The following is a 21,627-nucleotide window of genomic DNA, read 5'->3' on the forward strand; positions in this document are numbered from 1 at the left end:
TAGTTTTGACAGCATTTTGTCGAAACCCACAGCCGTACAATTATTACTTGATAACTTGCCACTTTTGGTTTTAGATCCGCATCAATCCAAATAAAACAGTAATTTAGAAGATTACTCCGGCCCCTTGAAAAAGTTAAGTTCTTAAAAGTGTAGAATATATCCAATTTCCAGGGAAACACATAACACTTGACTTCACCAGTCAGTTAGTAAAAATGTGTAGTTTTACCTTTATATCAAGTACAATTTAAACAGTGCAAGTGGCACTTGTTGCAGTGCTTGAGCACAATAGTAAAGCATAGCTTAAAGCTGTGAAAATCAGATTTAGGAAAGAATTGGAGAATATTTCTTAACATGTAGTCTGGCATTTCCCATCATCCATTATCTCCAGTGATCTTTTCAATGGATATATGTCTTTGAGTCAGATGAAAACAGGATTACACTGCTTTCTTACACCTGAACAGCTTTCTGGTGCTCGCTGCTCAGATTGTAATGCAGAATGTTAAACTTTCAAGTGGCAGCATTAGAAGAAATACCATAAAACTATTGCTACTGGTAGAAACATACCCCTGCATTAGAGTGCCTACAGCAGGAGAGTTTTAATAAATTGCGTGGAAGGGCAGGTGAATCCAGGAGATTGGACTAACTTATGGAATTGCAAAATGCTATATTGGGAGGATAATAGTGATAATGTAATTGGAGGATGAAATTTAATGAGTTTTTTTATACATATGAGAAGTAGCATTTCATTTTGTTTGACTGAAGTATGCACTGTCCTCAGGGACCTATCACATTTACCACCTCCTCATTGAGTTAGATTTAGAAGCCAAATTTATATTGAGATACTTCTGAAGTTTACATGTGTGGAAATTGTGCAGATTTCTACCAAAGTACTACATTGCACAAACCAGAAATATGGAGATCTGAAACAAAACAGAATGTTGGAGAAAATCAGTAGATCTGACAGCATTTTTGAAGAGAAAAGCAAAGTTGACTGTTGGAGTCCCATGACCATCCATCAGAACCAAAATATTCCAAGTTTATCTCTTGTCTAATTAGGCCATCTAAGCTGTAGGGTTTTACATAATTGTTTCGAACAAGAAGAATATCTGATCTATACGGTAGGTGCTCCAGGCCCTATCAGTGAGTTAGATTGGCAGATCAATTTTTTTTTAAATGTCATTACTAAAGAAAAGCTGAAAATGCTGGAAAAATTCTTTTGAACTGTTCTGAAGAAGAGTCCTTATCAGACTTGAAGCATTAATTCTGCTCCTGCACAGATGCTATCAGACTTGCTGAGTTTCTCCAGTATTTCTGTTTTTTTTTCAGGTTTCCAGCATCTGCAGTGTTTTGCTTTTACTTGATTACTGAAGATATGTTTGAATCATGTGTTTTAATTCCTACTTTTTTTTGTTGACGTGTCTAATTACTTGTGATGTCTTTTTACCTGCTGCCATCTTAACACCAAGGAGGGTCGTCATATGATAATTGACAACTGCATACATTACCATAATTACTGATTGGGTTTTTCTGGCAAATTGTGTGTTTGGTTAATTTAGAAAAATAGTCAGTAATAATGCAATCGTTACGTGTTCTTTATGTTCAATATTCTATATCTGAAGTGAAGTAAAAGACACATCCCACAGAATGGTTGCAATGCAAAGGGAAACCATTGGGTCCATTTTGTCCATGCTAAATCTGTACAAGATCAATCGGAATATCCTAATCATCTTCCTTTTATTTTGCAAAATGTTTCTCTAATATAGTAATCCAATATTTTGGTAGCCATTGTTGAATCTGCCATTATCACATTCTCAAGCAGTGCTTCTTTATTCGAAGTACTTGGTACATTTTTCTAAAATTAAGAACTTTTTTCTCATGTTGCATTTGGGTCTTTTACCATTCACCTTCAGTTTCTCCCTGTCACTTTCGTCCCACCCACTCATTATTTTTGAATGCATCTATCATACCTCCAGCTAATGCAGTGTTGTATCCTGCAGATGGCTGGGTCTTTAATTTGAGTCTGTTAATGAAATTTCAAATTGTGTGTAAAACATATAGCTGCAAACATAAATCTTATGCACATATAAAGTATAATAAAAGGTATAACTACCTTTGACAGTTTTCATTTAATTATACTCTATGTAAATTGTTTAATTATCGGTGGCTCATTGGTTAGCACTACTGCCTCACAGCTCCAGGGACCCAGGTTCGATTCCAGCCTTGGGCAACTGTCTGTGTGGAGTTTGCACATTCTCCCAGTGTCTGCGTGGGTTTTTTGCAGGTGCTCTGATTTCCTCCCACACTCCAAAGATGTGCAGGTTAGGTGAAAAGACCATGCTAAATTGCCCATGGTGTTGAGTGCATTAGTCAGAGGAAAATGGGTCTTGGTGGGTTACTCTTCGGAGGGTCGGTGTGGACTTGTTGGGCCGAAGGGCCTGTTTCCACACTGTAGGGAATCGAATCTAAATTGGATGTGAGATATGACAGTTTTGAACTATATTTGATTTGGCTGAACAAATTTCAAGGTGAATAACTTAACCAAATAGTCTTTATATTTTCAGGTTATATAGGGAAAGGTTAAGTCAAGTGGAAGCAAAACTTGAGGAAGTTATAGCAGGAAAGGCTCCTGAATATTTGGAACCATTAGCAACTCTACAAGAGAATATGCAAATTCGAACAAAGGTTGCAGGTAAAAATTAAATTTTAAAATTTCTTTTTCAAATGCATATTTTCATGTGCAATTTTTACAAGTCTAAAGAGATCCACGCTATTATATTGTTCTCTAAACCCAACTTGATGCAACATTTAACAGCAGCAACGTAGCTGTCAAGGTAATTATGAAAAGGCAGTTCCACTTGATCCACTAATGATCTGAATATATGTTAATTTAGCAGTCAAAAGATATGAATAAAAATCAACCCATTTATTTTCTATTTAAATGGGTGATTTTCTGGTTACAGGTATCTATAGAGAACTCTGTTTGAAGACTGTAAAGAATCAATATGAGTGTGAAGTCCAGGCAGCATTCCAACACTGGGAGGTGAGCAGTGTTAACTTTACAATGGTCACTCCTGCTATTGTAACTGTAACAGATAGCTTGGTAAGGATTAGGGTGAAGACGATATTCTCTCACATTGGTTCTCTCACCATCTGCAAAAATATCCTTCAATTAAGTGGCCTTTTTAAACAAATTGACATTTTAAGCTTCCAGATATATTCTGTGTCCATGCTATCTGCCTCCAAGTGGTGCTTAACCAGGAAAGTACTGATCATTTAATGCAGAGTATTGGTGATCAACTGAATTCTTCGAAACCCACATCAGATCTGATTGGATTCGGTCTCCATGCTGAGCTTTTTTCCCTGACTGTGTTAAGCTGTTTCCATAGTGTGTATGAATCTGTCAGTGGAGCAGGAATATGGAACAATAGCTGATGGCTATGATCCTCTAAGTCTGATTGTTAGTTTTTATTAATCTGTGTGATAGCACTTCCCATAGATATTTGTGAGGAGTTTTGTGATTGATTTATGCTGGGAGTGCTTTTTTTCATATCCTAATTTGAAGCTTGGGTGCACTATCCTCTTATTTTTCACTTTATATGGCTTCATACTAAGAATGCCTCACATGGTGTTGTGTACCCACCACTGTGCTGAATGGGATAGGTAAAGAAATGTCCAGCAGCTCAAAACTAGGAATCTGTGAGATTCTGTGGTCCAGCAGCGACAGATGGATTACATACCACCCACAATCTGCAACTCCCGTAACTTGGCATATTCCTCTGTCTTCCTTGGGTTCACTGAATGTAGAGGCACGTGGTGGGATCAGCTCCAGGCATGGAAGGCTGACCTGGTGAAGCACGCAGTGGATTAAATATATGCTACGTCATGGAAGTGACATGATATGGTTAGACCTTGGCCATCCCATGCAACCAGTCAGATCAAAACTCTGCAGTCCTGCCACGTTCAATATCCAATCATAATGGACAGTTCAGTAGCAAACTGGAGGAGCTCAGTATGAGAGTGCAAAAGCCAAGGTTGAAATGTTTGTAACCATCTTAAGTCAGTAGTATTAACTAGGTAATCTTTCAGTCTTCTGATACAGCCACCATCACAGGTGCCAGTCTTCAGCTAATTTCCTTCACCCTATGTGACATCAGGAAATGACTAAATGCAGTGCACACAGTAAAGTCTACAAGCTTGACAGTCTCCATGCTATTATGGCAGACTGTCTCCAGAACTAATTCTTAATCTTTAGATAAACTATTTAAGTAGAACTACTAGAATGGCTTTTTTCTGAAAAAGGTGGATAATTGTGAGAATAGGCACCATTGAGTCTATTCCCTGAGCAAAGTGATAGAACAATGCTATCAAGTGGGTGAGCAAGTGCCATCTTTCTTTTTGCTTCTGGGAAAAAAACTTGGCAGCACATGTCCTATACAGCTTTATTCCTAACATGAATTAATAGATTTGGAGAGATGAGATGAGAGTAACTGCTCTTTACATCAAGATAACATTTGACTGAATGCACTCACCTAATAAGAATGAAATAAATAGAATTCAATGGAAAAACTCTGGAGTTATATCTGAATGGTTATGGTTGTTGAAGCGCAATCATCCTGGCCTAGAATACTGAAATTCTAAGTACTTTAGGGCCCAACACCAGCAGTTGCTTCATCGATCATCATCCTATGTTTATAACTTCAGAATTGAAGCTTTTCACTAATTGAAGATGTTTAGTAAGACAATGAAGCAGTCTAAACCCCAGGCAGGAAAACCTAGACAGCCTCCAAGATTGGGATGTAAGTGGCAAGTATTATTCAGGCTACACCAGTATCAGAAAATTATTGCAATTGGAGAGGTTAACCACCTTCCCTTATAGTCAATGTCATTGCCATCATAGAATACCCTCCCATCTAAAGGTGGGCATTTCCCAGAAATTAAATTGTAGTCCCAAACAATGCTGTGGCTATTAAAGCAGACCAGAGGAATAATTATTATGCCATGAGTGACTGTCTACCATCTAAAATGCACTTTAGGAATATGATACAATGCTTTTCACTTGCTTGGATGCTTGCAGCTCCAAAATCGCTTAAATGACTTCACACTGTCTAAAACAAAGTAGTCCATTTGACAGGCAGTACATCCATTTGTTTAAACCCAACCCCTTCACTGTTGTGATACCATGGTTGCATTGTGTACCACCTAAAAGATGCACTGCACCTTCGTGCCAAGACGTTTTTTAGATTAGATTAGATTACTTAATCTTTGATTGCACCTACAAAGCTTCTTGATTTCCACTGTTTAGAAGGTGAGAGAAGCAAATGCATGAGAACACCGTGACCACCAAGCCATAAACCATCTTCGCATATATTACTCTGTTATTGCAGGATCAAGATCCTGTAACTAGCAACTTTATAAAACATTGTGAACTATGGCATTGGATGTTATGACAAAGAAGCATTATCACCATCTCAATCACAGCTATAGATGCCAGCCTTGCCAGCGGTGACAGCATTCCACGAATAATGAAATTTTAAGAAGTGGTTATGTATATAAAATAATTCAGAAAAGTTAACCTATATTCTGCTGCTTACTAGAGTGAAAAGCTCCTTCTCTATGATACTGTACAAAGTGAACTGGAGGAGAGAATTCGGCGCCTTGAAGAAGACCGGCACAGCATTGACATCACTTCAGGTATGCAAGCTACTCAGTTCACATGAAGAGTATATAATGTTCTGCAGATTAGCACTTTACAATGCTTAAGGACAATAAAAACTCTAACATTCTTTAAAATAAACACAAGAAATCTCCAAGTTTTGTGAAGATTTGTAGCTCAGGTTGAGATTCTGGTTGTAGATTTGCTCGCTGAGCTGGAAGGTTCATGTTCAGATGTTTCATCACCATACTAGTAACATCTTCGGTGAGTCTCCAGATGAAGCATTGCTGATGATTCTGCTTTCTATTTATATGTTTGGGTTTCTTTGGGTCGGTGATGTCATTTCCTGTGCTCTTTCTCAGGGGGTAGTAGATGGTGTCTAACCTCATGTGTTTGTTAATCGAGTTCCGATTGGAATGCCATGCTTCTAGGAATTCTCGTGCGTGTCTCTGTTTGACTTGTCCTTGGATGGATGCGTTGTCCCAGTCAAAGTGGTGTCCTTCCTCATCTGTATGTAACGATATTAGTGAGGGAGGGTCATGACTACATGACCAATCGGAACTTTATCAATAAACACATTGACTTGGACCTGATTTACCACCCCCTGAGAAAAAGAACAGGACATGACATCACCAACCCAAAAAAACCCAAATATATAATAAGAAAGCAGGAATCATTAGCGATGCTTCGTCTGGAGACTCACTAAAGATGTTCCTAGTATGGTGATGAAACATCTGGACATGAACCTTCCAGCTCAGCGAGCAAACCTACATCCAGAACAAGAAATCAAATTGTTGCATCAGTTATAGAACTATGTTTTTGCTTCATTTGTCAACCAACAAATGTGTATAAAGTTACTATGAAACTACTAGTGGTTGATACAAAAATGATTGAATATTTCCATGTTTAAAAACACTGCTTAAATATCTAGATTAATAACTTATTATCTATCTTGTAGAACTTTGGAATGATGAACTACAATCCAGAAAAAATAAGAGGAAAGATCCATTTAGTCCAGATAAAAAGAAAAAACCAGTGGTTGTCTCTGATATCCTTTTTTTAAAACTACATCTTTAGAACAAAGCAAATGCTTCAACAAAGCCCACTAGTAACCAGGCACAAACATCTCCCATTGGCTGTTATCCCTATTGGAAATCTAATAATCTTGCAGAGCTTTTGTTGAAATTAATACCTAAAATATTTAATATTTTAATGTATAATTTAAGACTAATTTCTGGTATAGAAATAGTTTTTATTAATGTTTTTAAAATATGATATTTCTCCATGATAACTTGAAAATGAAAAGATAAAACATGTCTTATTTTAAGCATTCTATTACTGTTTTAAGTATGTATATCATATTTTTAAACTGTAGAGAAACAGAATTAATTTTCAGTTTCTGGGAATTTCCTTAACCATCAAACGTCCTTATGTAGTTTACATGTTACAAGATCTTGATATACTTGAAGACTGGACAACCATTAGAAAAGTATGTTTCTTCATATACTATGCCCCTCATTTGTAGTAATTTTTTGTAAATTGAAATTGTAATTTGAAAGTGACGTTGGAGGAACCAGTGTAGGTGAGCTCACAGCATAGTTTTTAATGTGTAACCTAGCTGTAAGTCTACAGTTGTGAGTGGAGTGGGATTTTTTTCTTGATTATGTTTTATTGAGATCTGTCTGTCTGATGAAATTTTAAAAGTATAAAACCATAAGTACTAAGTTAGCATAGAGCACTTTCTTTTAAGAGCAAAAAGGTGGTGTTATTTTCTGGGTCTATAGATTGTGAAGGAGCAAAGCTTGCCTTTAGTAGAGTGATATGCTCTTCCTGTTAGACGTGGGAGTTTAGGGAGAGTTTCCATGTTACTGATGATTATGTCTGCAGGAAGTGTCTTTGGTTGTGAATCCTATCAGTTTGCATGGATCCATTGGAGTGGTAGTTAGAGGCAGTAAGGAATTTACAGGAGCTGTGGGGTAGGACAAATAGCAGTTAAAGGCAGGGAGAAAAGCTGCAGATACAGTCAGGAAAATGGGTTAACCCCAGGAAAGGTAGGAGGGGTGGGCAGGTAGTGTAGGAGTCTTCTGTGGCTATCTCCATTTCAAACAAGTATGCTGTTTTGGAAAAGATAGGGGATGATGGACAAGCAGCCAAGTTTCTGGTATCGAGACTGGCTCTAATGTAATGAGGGGTACGTCAGGTTCCAAGCAATCAATTGTGATAGGCGACTCTCCAGTCAGAGGCACAGACATACATTTCCGCAGCAAGCAATGAAAAATCAGCGTTTTGTTTTGCCTCCCTGGTGCCAGGATCAAGGATATCTTAGGGTGCAAAATGTTGTCAAAGGGGAAAGGAACCAGCAGGAGGTCATTGTACACATTGGAACTAATGACATAGGAAGGTAAAAGGATGAGATTCTGAAGGGAGAATATATAAAGTTAGGCAGACATTTAAAAAGGAGGCTCTCCAGGGTAATATCTGGATTATTTCCGCTGCTACGTGCTAGTGAGGGTAGGAATAGGAGGATTGGAGCAGATGAATGTTTGGCTGAAGAGCTGGTACAAGGGAGAAGGGTTCACATTTTTGGATCATTGGAATCTGTTCTGGGGTACAAGTGACCTGTACCCCAGAAGGAGGCATTGCATCTGAATTGGAAAGGGACTAATATTCTGGCAGGGAGATTTGCTGGAGCTGCTCAGGAGGATTTATTGAATCATAGTGTCATAGAGATGTACAGCATGGAAACAGACCCTTCGGTCCAACCCGTCCATGCCGACCAGATATCCCAACCCAATCTAGTCCCACCTGCCAGCACCCAGCTCATATCCCTCCAAACCCTTAGTAAGGTGAGGGGGTGGGACCCAGGGAGATAGTGAGGAAAGAGAGCAATCTGAGCCTGGTACAGTTGGGGAAAAGGAGCATGTTAAACAGTCAGGAACAAAGCAAAGAACAAGGTAGGACTGATAAACTTCATTTATTTCAATGCAAGAGGCCTAACAGGGAAGGCAGATGAACTCAGGGCATGATTAGGAACATGGGACTGGGATATCATAACAAGTATGGGGATGGGCTCAGGGATGCACAGGACTGGGAGGAGGGTGTTGGTGGCGGCAGTGGTGGCAAAAGATAGGAGGGGGAGTGTTGTTTTTTAAAACTGATAGCATGACTGCTGTACTTGTGAGGGTATTCCTGGGAATACATCCAGGGAAGTAATTTGGGTGGAACTGAGAAACAAGAAAAGAGTAATCATCTTAGTGGGATTGTATTAAAGACCCCCCCCCCCCCCCCCCACCCCACCCCTGCCAGTAGTAAGCAGGGAATTGAGAAACAAACTTGTAAGGAGATCTCCGTTATCTGTAAGAATCAGAGATTAGATTAGATTACATTACATTACAGTGTGGAAACAGGCCCTTCGGCCCAACAAGTCCACACCGACCCGCCGAAGCGAAACCCACCCATACCCCTACATTTACCCCTTACCTAACACTACGGGCAATTTAGCTTGGCCAATTCACCTGACCCTGCACATCTTTTGGACTGTGGGAAGAAACCGGAGCACCCGGAGGAAACCCACGCAGACACGGGGAGAACGTGCAAACTCCACACAGTCAGTCGCCTGAGGCGGGAATTGAACCCGGGTCTCAGGCGCTGTGAGGCAGCAGTGCTAACCACTGTGCCAGAGGGTGGTTATGGTAGGGGATTTTAACTTTCCATCCATAGACTGGGATTGCCATAGTGTTAAGGGTTTAGATGGAGAGGCATTTGTTAAGTGTGTACAAGAAAATTTTCTGATTCAGTATGTGGATGTACCTACTATAGAAGGTGCAAAACGACCTACACTTGGGAGATAAGGCAGGGCACGTGACTGAGGTGTCAGTGGGGGAGCACTTTGGGGACAGTGACCATAATTCTATTAGTTTTAAAATAATGATGGAAAAGGATAGAACGGATTTAAAAAGTTCTAAATTGGAGGAAGGCTAATTTTGACGGTATTAGGCAAGACCTTTCAAAAGCTGATTGGGGATGGATGCTCACAGGTAAAGGGACAGCTGGAAAAGGGGAAGCCTTCAGAAATGAAGTAACAAGAGTCCAGAGACAGTATATTCCTGTTCGGGTGAAAGGAAAGGCTGGTAGGTGCAGGGAATAGAGCCATACGGATATACAGCTTTTCGGTCTGGAGGCCTATGACCAGCGGTCTTCCATAGGGATTGGTTCTAGGTCCTTTTTTCTGTCATTATGTAAATGTAGATGACAATATAGAAGGCATGGTTAGTAAGTTTGCAGAGGACCCCAAAATTGGTGGCATAGACAGTGGAAAAATGTTTTCTAAGATTACAAAAGGATCTTGATCAAATGGTTCAATGGGCTGAAAAATGGCAGATGGAGTTTAATCTGGATAAGTCTGAGGAATTGCATTTTGATACAACAAACAGGGGCAAGACTTATACAATAAATTGAAAGGCCTTGGGTAGTGTTGTCGAACAGAGGGACCTAGGGGTTCAGGTACATAATTCATTGTAGTTTGTCTCACATATAGATAGGGTGGTTAAAAGACATTTAGCACGCTTACCTTCATGGCTTATTCCTTTGAGTATAGGAGTCAGGAAATCATGTTGAGATTGTATAGGACATTCGTAAGATCTCTTCTGAAATATTGTGTCCTGTTATGGGAAGGATAATGTTAAGCTAGAGGGGGTTCAGAAGAGATTTACCAGAATGTTGTCAGGGATCAGGATTTGAGTTATAAAGAAAGGCTAAGATTTTTTCACTGGAACATAGGAGGTTGAGAGGTGACCTTAGAGGTCATGAGGGGTATAGATAATAATAGGTGCCTTTTCCCTAGGATGGGGTATTTCAAGACTAAGGGGCATATTTTAAAAGTGAGAGGAGAGAGATTTTTAAAAAGATATGAGGATGGTTCGCATATAGAATGAAGTTCCTCAGGAAGTGGTGGATGCGGGTGCAGTTATAACGTTTAAAGACACTTAAGTAAGTACATGAATGAGAAAGGTTGGAGGGATATGGGCCAGGAGCAGGCAGGTGGCACCAGTTTAGTGTGGAATTTTGCTCGGCATGGACCAAAGGGTCTGTTTATGTGCTGTACTACTGAGATTTTCTTCCTTCAACTTACTTTGAGCTTCACTGAAGCACTGAAACAGACCTGAGACAGAATGTTGTCATTGAAACATGATGGTGTGCTGAAAAGACAGGCAACTGGAAGCTTAGGGTCATCTTTTACAGGTAGAGCAGAGATGTTCAGCAAAGCGGTCACCATCTCTCTGTTTTGTCTCCCCAATGTAAGGGAGACCATATTGTGAGCAGCGAATTCAGCAGACAAGATAGAATGAAGGGTAGGTAAATTACTGCTTCAACTTTAAGGTGTCTGTTTTTCTCACCAAGAAACTGCCAGATCTGCTGAGTTTTTGCAGCTCTTTCTCTTCATGTTAGTTTTACAGTATACGCAGTGCTGTTTTATGTTGTTGTTAGGCAGATACCCAAATACCCATGAGAGGCTCATCATCTCTCAAGGGAACTTCAGAATGAGCAATAAACTCTAAGCTTGCCAGTGATATGCAGATCCAAAGAAGAAAACAAATTAAAAACTGATCCATTCAGTTCAAATAAAAACATCTGTATAAGCTGTTCAAACATGTTTTGATTGATAGCAGTTTTTGAATTTACAAGTTACTTAAGCTCAACGTTTTACTCAGAGTATCTGTGTAAGTCTCATTTTTTCTTAAATCATGCCTCCTCAGAATTGTTCACACCATACACTTTACAGAAAAGAAAATAAACTCTTTTCCTTTCTTTTTTAAAAAAAAGTGTTTTAATTAAATTTGCTGCAAACTGTTTACTTTCTACTATTTGAGCTAGAGAATTTTAGCACATATTAGAAATGTAAACAAAATAGTGGGACACTCAGCTCGGGTAAGGTGTGAGGAGAAGTATTGATAGTTGGCTGACCAGTGATCATCGACTCAAAGATACTTCAGATTGACAACTTTTAACCACGTACAGAGACAAAAAAGTTTGACATGCTGATTATTTCCATCATTCCCTGTATTTCAGATTTCCAGCATTTACACTGTTTTGCTTCATTGTGTGTATTGTGTCACTGCTACTTTTCACATGTTCTTGTTTTAACACGTTTGGCAGTTGAATAACGCTATGCTATACAAGGGCAAGGAAGGTTAAATAAAATTTGAATTATATTAGCTGGAAATAAGATGATTTTGCTATGAGGCTTGATATCTGAGTAACACTCTGAAATATCAGGAACGAGGGGTAGAATTTTCTCCTCCCTGGTTTGGTGTGGGAGACGGTGCAAAAGGTCGGAGAATAAAGAGACAAAGAAAAAAATCAGAAATTCAATGTGAAGAAAACATTATCTTTCCTCTTGAGTCTTAAATGGTGATATCAGAATCCTGCCAATTAGTGACAATGACTTTATTTCTATGCACTTCCACTATTAAAGCCCCAACTTGCCCGATATAAACAGTACTTCCAATTGTCCCTTCCTTCCCTGAGAAACTGGATGGCACAAATTCCTGACATGTAAGTCAGAGCAGGTACCTGCCTGACTGTCAAATGCTTATCTTGCCTATCATTCAAAAACTTCACAACATGTCCCTGCATGTTTGGTGGCCATCATCCTGTTCAACCCATGTAAGTTTGCAGAGGCAAATCACCAGCCTCACCATATCAACATGCTTGTTCTCTGGTCAACCTAGGCACCACTTCAGCCCTTCAACATTTTGCTTTCGAATTTAGGGACACCTGTGACGCGCGCGCGCGCGCGCACACACACACACACACACACACACACACACACACACACACACACACACACACCCAATAGCATGCTTCTACATATGATACTTCGTATGGCTACTAGCACTCATTCATCTAGTCATTGTGGCTGACAGACTCTGTATACTTCACATTGCTTTCCTAGCGCATTGTAGACTTCACCACTGACTTAAGCACTGTGAGCCTCTGTGTGGCACATGTTCTTCTTTGGTAGCCTGCAGCTGAGCATTGGTGTCTGGCTTTAACACTGAGGGAAAGGCAGGTAGTTTATTGTGGTGGGGAGCACTGAACACTCAGGGCGAACATGTCACTGTACCAAGCCAACATCTCCCCTGCAGCATGTGGCAGCAGTTTATATGCAAACCCAAGGTATGTGATTCACACAAGTCAGTGTGTGAAAGTCAGAAGTGCAGCAGTTCTTCGGGTGAAGGGGATATGTTCAGTCACAGGATATCACCACAGTCAGTCAAGGGGTTCATTCTATTTCAGACCAGGCAATGCGCAGTGATCAATCAGGGTCTTGATTTTACAAGAATCCAGGGACTTCTGTCTTTGCAATTCAACAAATGGGCCATAGTCAGTCCTGCAGGTGAAGTGCAAACAATCCAGACATTACAGATAGGTCAATCATGGTGCTGTAGAAACATCAGTCAGGGTTGGTTGGGCCAACCTTTCCTGCAGTAAGACAGTGTGGGATTGAGTGGGGCAGATGTGAATGAAAGAACAGCTAATGTGATGCATGAGCAGGTGGGTGTCGTCTGGGAGTAGGAGCCACAGACTGCAGGAAGGGTTGATGTTTTGGGAAAACCAGGTGAGAGAGAGCCATTAAGTGGACATGATGCATGTAATTCTCAGAGTTGTAGTCTTTGATTGGTGAGAGGCATTTGAGTCTAAAGTAACCAAGCAAAGGTAATGGTGTTTACCCATGCAGAGCACAAAAGATCATTTACCATCTCTCTTTTTGTAATTATCCTTTTTTTAATCAACCTATTGGAGATATTATTACATGCCCCTGAAGCAGGTGGGACTTGAATCCAGCTCCTTCAGTTCATGAATGGGAACACAACTGCTGAGCCACAAGAGGGCTCCTAAAAGGGATTGAAGCCTCAACTTTCAGACTTGTAGACAAGCAGGCAATAGCACTGAGCTACGTCTCTGACTTAATTGACTATCTTACAGTATCTAGGAAATAGCACTGAACTGGCTGCAACTTAGGTCCAGGCTGGCTTTGTTGGGTATTGTGGCCTCCTGCTGTGGATCACAAGAAAAAGGACTGTCCTCTTCTTCACCATCCCATCCACCAAGACCCCCAGGTCCATGTTCACAAAGCAGGGAGAGTGAACTTTCCTTCAAACCATATCCTTTATGTAATAATTAAACACCACAGTGTGAGGAGTCATTCTTGGCTTGTGGAATCTGAAGTGCAGCTGGGCATTGTGAGATGCCAGCGACCTAAATGTTAGATGATCCTAGCAATGGTGAGTATTTCTACCTATCTTACTGTGTAATTTTCCACAAGAGGAAAAGTCTGTTTGTATAATTAATGAGTGGAAAAGTGGAAGATTATATGAGAAAAGTCACCTTGACATTCATTAATATAAGTAAAGATATAATTAAATGAAATAACTAGGTAGCTAAGGGTTTCAGGACAGGTGATGTATCACAACTGCAGTAAGTGCAATTTCCTGGATGTCACTTTGTTCCACAGCAGACATGACTGCAGCAAGTGTTTCAAGATAGGAGTTCTGGCTCAGTTTGAACTAGAGGCTGAACTGCACGACGTTAGGGAGTGGAGGATTTATCTGAATCGTTGTACCTGGAAGCAGACACACCTCTTAGGATTGAGTGAGATCATAGAATCCCTACAGAGTAGAAACAGGCCATGTGGCCCAACAAGACCACACCAACCCTCCAAAAAGTGTCCCACCTAGACACGTTCCCTTACCCTATTAGTCTACATTTCCCATGATTTAATGGATCTAACCTACACATCCCTGAACGCTGTGGGCAATATAGCATGCCCAATTCACCTAATTTGTACATCTTTGGATTGTGGGAGGAAATCGCAGACACAGGATAAATGTGCCAATTCCAAACAGTCGCCCGAGGCTTGGATTGAACCTGGGTTCCTGGCACTGAGGCAGCAGTGCCAACCAATGAGTCACTGCCACCCTTGTTTGATTTGGTCAGTATTCAGAGGCAAGATAGTATGATTTAGAATGAGGTGGGTAAGGACAGACCTAGAGGACAGGAGTGAGGAAGCCTCATTCTTTGCAACTGTCTAGCATGTTTGAGGTCTTAGCATGTTTGAGAATAAGGTGAATATGCTAACTGATCATGGCATTATGGTGAAGGAAGCCATTCGAGTGGTGTTGGAGAGTAAGAAGGAATGTTGTGTAGTAGGGACAGGATAGTGAGGGGGGATTGACATCATTCTCTGCAGCAAAATGTGAGAGATCAGTATTGCCCTCCCAATGCCAGAATTCAGGACATTCACCTCGGGCTGGTGAGGAACTTGCATGGTGAGAATTCAGTCATTGTGGTCCATGTGGGTTCAATGACATTGGCAGAACAAAAAAAGGAGATGTTGCAAAATCTGTATGAGGAGCTGGGTGCCATATTAAGAAGGTGAACCTTAAAGGTCAGAATCTCTGTATTATTACCTGAGCCAGTAAAAATTGGCATAGAGTTAATCAGATTAGAAATGAATACATAGTTCACGCACCCCAGTGTGAGAGAAATGGTTTCTGGTTCATGGAGAACTGGCACAGATTTTGCAGAAAGTGGAATTTGTACCAAACAAACAGGCTCCATCTGAACAGTGCTGGCATCAGTGTTTGTTGTCAATTGCATAACCAGGAAATTGAGAGGAATTTAAACTAAGTAATGATACGTAGGTATATAATTTGGAAAATGTAGCAAATCAGTAGAGTTGAGGCCAAAGACAAAGTTATTATAATGGGAAATGATACACTGTAATAAGAAGACTTCCAGAATTGGCTGCAATCATTAGCCAAGCTGTCCCAGTACAACTACAATACTAGCATCTACTAGGCAGTATGGAAGATTGCACAGTTTTATTTTGCTCATGAAAATCATGGCTAATGCGATCTGACCAATTGTTGCCCTGTCAACCTACTCCATCAGTGAAGTGGTGGAAGGTGTTGTTAACAGTGATGCTTGCTCTGTATTGATCTGCTCGTTGATGCTCAACTGGGTGCTGCCAGGGCCAATCAGCTTCTGACCTCAAAACTTTAGTTGAAACATGGACCAAAGAATTGAACTCCAGAGATAGGATTTGAATGATGCCCTTATCATCAAGGACACATTTGATTTGAGTGTGGCATCAAGTAATCCTAGCAGAATGGAAATCAGTGAGAATCAGGAAGAAACTCTGGTTGGAGTCATACCTAGCATAAAGAGAAAGGTTGTGGTTGTTGGAAGTAAATCATTTCAGTTCTAGACATCTCAGTATGGGTTCCTCAGGTTAGTATCATAGGACCAACCATCTTCAGCTGTTTAATTAGTGATCTTTCCTCCATCATAAGACCAAAGTGCAGATGTTCCCTGTGCAATGTTTAGTACCATTTGTTTTGCTGCGACCAGTTCTTAACAACTGAATCCAAGTTGATTGAAAGCAGATCTGGACATTTCTCACAAGTCTACTGCAGTCAGCAATCTAACTTAATTGACAGGAAATTTGGTGGACCTGAGGAGTCATCATATTTTAATGTATTGTTTCTGGACCTCGGTCCAGATGGGTTGGGTTTATTAATTTTTTTTCACTAAAAAGCATAAGGGTTTTCAGAACTTTATTGAAATTCTGTCATGATGATCAGTTTAGACTTGAAGCTATCTGATTTGGCCCACCATGTATAGTGTGCCTTAAACAGGTTACGTTTAAAGTTTTTTTTTGCTGTCTTGGAATGATTTTGATATAGTACTTGTATCATTGTTTCTCATGATGCATGTCACCATTTAAGTAATTAATTTAACTACTCTTTCATTCCAGTCAAATGCTCCAATTAGATTTTTTTTATTTTGTATACCTTAATTATTTTCACAACCCCATTCCAAATTATGGAATAAAATAGATAAACTAATGAGTTTTTCTCTGTGTGCGTGAGTGAATGAGATATAGAACTCCTAAAATCTTTCAGCAAGTTAAATTTAATACACTGAATTTTGTTTCATCAGGCAATGGCTACGCTTGGACCACATAGAGTTAAAGCAGATGGTGAGTTGAAGTATAAAATTTTAATAATACTCTAACATTTTATTACTGCCATTAAACTGTATTTACATTTTTTTCATTTAAACTTTAGCATCCAAAACAGAAAAACAACTTCACAGCGCCAGATCAGAAGATGGCAGGTTATTTTACGATGGGGAGTGGTACAGCCGTGGGCAGACTATATGTATTGACAAGAAAGATGACTTTCCTATAAGGCAATTATGTTTTTTTTTCCTTAAATTATTGAACTATTTGCAATTGCAGCAAACTTTGTTTTAACCGGCACATTATGAACTTGCATGCTTGATAAACTGGCAAAATGTATATACTCCGAACCGGATGTTTAGTGTATTATCGCTATCTCCGCGATGTCCAAGTAGTCAGTTGAAGGTGCGATTGAGAAGGCTCTCTGCCATTAAATTTTATTTAAGGCAAAGTTCATTTTTTTGTTGAAGGATTTAAGCTTTAAATGAAGTGAAACAGCAAAGTGCATACCCCCTGCATTACTTTTCTTTTATTTAGTGTGTATTTTGACATTAATTATGTGGACTACTTGATCAACCAGAATATTTTATCAACTGGCACACTCCAGGTTCCATAGGTGCTGGTTAATAAAACGTTTCTTGTACTCAATTTGTTGACTAACTGTAATTTGGAGATATTGACTTAATCCATACATGAAGAAGTTGTTTCCTTGAAAATATGTTCAGCCTCATTGCTTATTTTCACCTAACAAAGGTTTGATCCTACAGTAAATATTACAAGTTTGGCCGAGTTAGTTTCTTCTAATATAATAATAAAGATACCAAGGATTGATTTGTGCTGCGGCGTAATAGTTTATTTTCCATATTAAATTCCCAATCTTAGATGTAGTTTTATGGAGGAGGGCCCACAATCTTCATAATTGGCAGTCTGAAATAAAAACAGAAAATATCAGGAATGCCCAGCAGGTCAATGAAAAGAAAATTAACATGCCCAATTCTGATGGAAGGCCATCAACCTGAAAAGGTAGAGGTGTAATCGTGTTTTAAACTGGCGAGGGGAGGGGTGGGGGGGCATAGATGTTGAGTGTGAGACTAACAACAAAAAAATCTGTCATGCGCAGAGCGGGAGAAATTAAATTAGAGAAGTGTTCAAGGGACATAGGCAAAAGGAGTGGTGATGGGACCAGTAAGGAAACAAAAACATTGTTTGGAGGAGGTGTGAAAAGTCAGTCATGAATAACTGCTATCCAGAAGTCATTGGCATTCGAACATAGCAACATAAGGGCAAGAATATGCAATAGAAATGCCTGTAGGCATATTTGGCTGACATTATACTAATAGCACTATAGTTATCCCACATTTAAGACTTCTATTAGGTTTCTTTAAAAAAAACTCTAAGAAACAGTTGAACTGAGATCACTTTCTCATTACAAACAATGTAGCAATGGTGGGTTAAACTCCTGACCAATATCTTGTACAATTAAAAACATATTGGCTGCTTTGAACCTAGTTACTCTTTGGAGAGTCTCTGTCGACTTGTTGGGCCAAATGGCCTGTTTCCTCACTGTAGGGATTCTATGATTCTTTAAAATGTTAAAAATGGACTAAGCATCCTTAGTAACCATGTGCTATAGTACTTGGCACATGTGTGTTAAACTGAGGACAATCTACCTATTTGGTTCCTAATTTACAAGCTACATTAAAATGAAGTGCACTAAGATGTGGAGATGCTGGCGTTGGACAAGGGTGGACAAAGTTAAAAATCTCACAATATCAGGTTATAGTTCAACAACTTTACTTGAAAGTACAAGCTTATACCCTATACCCGAAACGTTGACTTCTCCACCTGTTGCTGCCTGTTTGCTGTGCTCTTCCAGCCTCCTGCATGTCTACATTCCATGATAGGACAACACTTACTTAACAATTGAGTGTGCTAAAGCTAATCTGAAAATTATTATTAAGTGTATCAATCAGTCTTGCAATGTTGGTTTTAATTTGCTAAAAGTTATATGTATTCATATGCAAGGCCATGTCCTTCGCAAACAGAAAGAACATGCCCCATGTTTCACTTTTTCAATTAAACAAAGGCTTGGTGAATATCTGTTCCTTGGTGCATGAATGATTTGACCAATCAAATCAGGACCTTTTTTTTTAATATAAATTGTTGTTCCTTTTGAAATTGTGTTTTTGTTTTCCTTGATGAGTGCAAGACTCCAAGCTTGAACAACATTTCTGTTTTTCAGCTGTATTCTAGTGTAAGTAATGTCCTTTGTAGTCCAGCTATATGTATATGTAACTTGGAAGACATGTATGCTGCTTCTTATTCCTCGCAATGATCCCACTTCATACACTATTTCTCACCATTCGAAAGGAGAGTCCAAAATCAGTTACTCATCTTAATGTAGTGCTGCTTGGCATTTGACCCCTGGGCTAGACATGCTGTAGGTGACTGTTACCCACACACCTTTCAATTCAGAACAATTGGTAACTTTTCTTTGTCAGTGATTATGTCTGGTATATGAGGACAACACGCTTGTAACAGACAAATTTGGAAAACAAAATTGGTTAAGTGCTGCTCTATTCAACCAAGAACAATAAGTTTAGCTTGTCAATAATAGTTTGTAACATTATTTTCTACCTACGTCCATTTCTGCCTTTCTCACACACTATATGCAGGTGATTTACAAAATATCTTCATTTAATTTTTTTCTCTGTTTAACGTTTTTCAGGTTTTGTTGCAATTTGCATCAGATACCAATGACTCACTGGATTACCTATATTTTAAGATGAAGGATTGCAGCTGAGGCTGTAAAATTATGGTGTGAAATTTAATAGTTTGAAACTGCTCATTCTTTATTTTGGATATTTGTGCACTCTGGCATTATCACTAAACAGAACATTAGAATGTTCTGAAAGTGTCCTAAGAAAATATTCTCAATCAAAGGAATAATTTAACTTTTTGGATTTATTTTTAGTGCCACAATAACAACCATCAACAACGATGAAGTATGGTTTAAGAGGACAGACAACAGCAAATCAAAACTTTACATTTCTCAATTGCAGAAAGGAAAATATACCATCAAACATATGTAGCTTCATAGTGCTAATGTGAAGTGTCTTTTTGTATGAATTTTTTGTATTGTCTACAATAATGAAGGTGCTGTGACATCTCGATTAAAATTAATGAAAAACAGTTAATTCCATTTGCAAAAATATCTAGTTTATCTGGTGAGGAAGAGTTAATTGAGAATGAAATACTTTATATATGTCACCATCTTTTTTTCCATTAAGTAAACCAAAATTTGTATTTGTTTATTATCATTGTGTACACTTCAACTACTCCCCCTCTTGTTTGTACAAATGAAAGGATTTATTTTGTCAGATCTGTGACCTCTGCTTCAAGGAACTTGCTTCAAGCTATACCAGAGGCAAATAAGGTACCTATTCAGTGTGTACTTGCATTGCTTCTGAATTTGAGACCCCCAATAGTGCCAAACTGTACCTTGTCCCACCTGTTACAGTTGAACCACTGAACATTAGACACCATCATATTCATACGAATGTAGTACCCGGTTGTACCTGATTTAAAAAATCTGATGGTACTTAAAAGTTTTCAATCAATAATTTAGCCCTTTACACTGGTGTCCAACACATGGTTGTTGTGTTGGAATGGACCAAACAGTGGATGGAATAAATGTGAAAATGCTACAGTGTTAACAGTTGGCCTAATGTGTAGAACGTTACATTATAGAGCCATATTTGTTTTCATTTTCTGAATTTCAAGTTTAGCAAACAAAGACACAAATAGATCGTGGTGCTTTCATCCAATTGTATTGTCTTTACCAGTTACTGTCTTTTAAGAACATTATAAGAAAATAAGACTTTTGAAAGTGTGCAGTTTGTTGGTAAATACATTTGTCAGTTGTTTATGTTCTTGAATAGTTTTTGTGATTTTATTTGTGGAAATAATTTGAACAAATTAAATGACATTTGCTGAGCATGACCAGTCTCTATTTTATATAAAGGCAGTGAAATTGAATTAAGTACTTATTTCCGCTTGTGGTTTTGTGTAAACTGCAACTTTTTTTTTGTTGGATCAATATGCAGTATATTTTTGATTAAATATAAGCAAAAAAAGTTACATAATTCTACTATTCGGTTGGATGGTAAAATCTTCCTACTACACCTGATGAATTTAGAGAATTTCCTGCCATTTGATGTATTGGCTACTGCATGTAAATGAAATAAGACAATTAAAGTGAGGTCCAGTTAAAGTTTTTCACCCTTCACCATGTGCTATCATTTGTGCTAGAATAATCTCTTGGTTACAAAGCCCTGCTCTTATACACACACCTTGTTTATTGAAGGATTTTACATTTTGTTGAGTGTGCCTACATGTAAAATAAGTGTATAATTATCGGCACAATATTGTAACGCTTCAATTGTCACCTCTATTTCTCTCAGTATGGTGTGGTCTCGCTGGTTTGAGAAGCACCTAGATATGAATTGTCTGGGAAATTGATTGCTGTGTGTAGACCTATCATGAATTTACAATTTGTATGCATTTCCTCAGTCTGTGTGCAATGTGAACAAAAATGATGGACGTTGGTTACTTTTGCATGAAAATGGAATTTTAAAACTGCAAATGGGTCATGAACAAACTTTATTATGCAAGTTGTGTTTATTACCATGTTAATAAAAACCCTTTTTAGCATTTTCTGCCTTTCTTTTACATCATTCCATGCATTGAAAAATTTCCGCTTTTGACAAGGTTACATAGATAAAATAATTTTACAAGACTTATTATCTGTAGAACTAGAAAGTTCCAATTTGTCTTCAATTCTTGTAACAACAGATAAGTGTCCCAATTTGCTATGTACATTTTGGCTAGACAAGCAGGAGGCTGGAAGAACACAGCAAGCAAGGCTGCATCAAAGGTGGAGAAG

The 21,627-nt window shown here is 38.8% G+C and overlaps 1 protein-coding gene across 1 annotated transcript in view; it reads left to right on the forward strand.

Moving 5' to 3' along the window:
- The window catches only part of brms1la (BRMS1 like transcriptional repressor a), a 33,993-nt gene extending 12,598 nt beyond the window's left edge, over positions 1-21,395 (forward strand). The window contains exons 3-10 of the mRNA XM_087989928.1: positions 2,562-2,689; positions 2,961-3,040; positions 5,595-5,691; positions 6,612-6,701; positions 7,078-7,142; positions 16,661-16,700; positions 16,789-16,912; positions 19,657-21,395. Of these exons, the coding sequence (XP_087846054.1) occupies positions 2,562-2,689; positions 2,961-3,040; positions 5,595-5,691; positions 6,612-6,701; positions 7,078-7,142; positions 16,661-16,700; positions 16,789-16,912; positions 19,657-19,774 (742 nt within the window). The 3' untranslated portion in view covers positions 19,775-21,395. The remainder of the gene's footprint in view (positions 1-2,561; positions 2,690-2,960; positions 3,041-5,594; positions 5,692-6,611; positions 6,702-7,077; positions 7,143-16,660; positions 16,701-16,788; positions 16,913-19,656) is intronic.
- The last annotated feature ends 232 nt before the right edge of the window (positions 21,396-21,627 follow it).

This window comes from Chiloscyllium plagiosum, unplaced genomic scaffold, assembly GCF_037043375.1.
Source record: "Chiloscyllium plagiosum isolate Xiang-an unplaced genomic scaffold, Cpla_swu_hap1 HiC_scaffold_8, whole genome shotgun sequence".
In the NCBI taxonomy this organism is placed as follows: Eukaryota; Metazoa; Chordata; class Chondrichthyes; order Orectolobiformes; family Hemiscylliidae; genus Chiloscyllium; species Chiloscyllium plagiosum.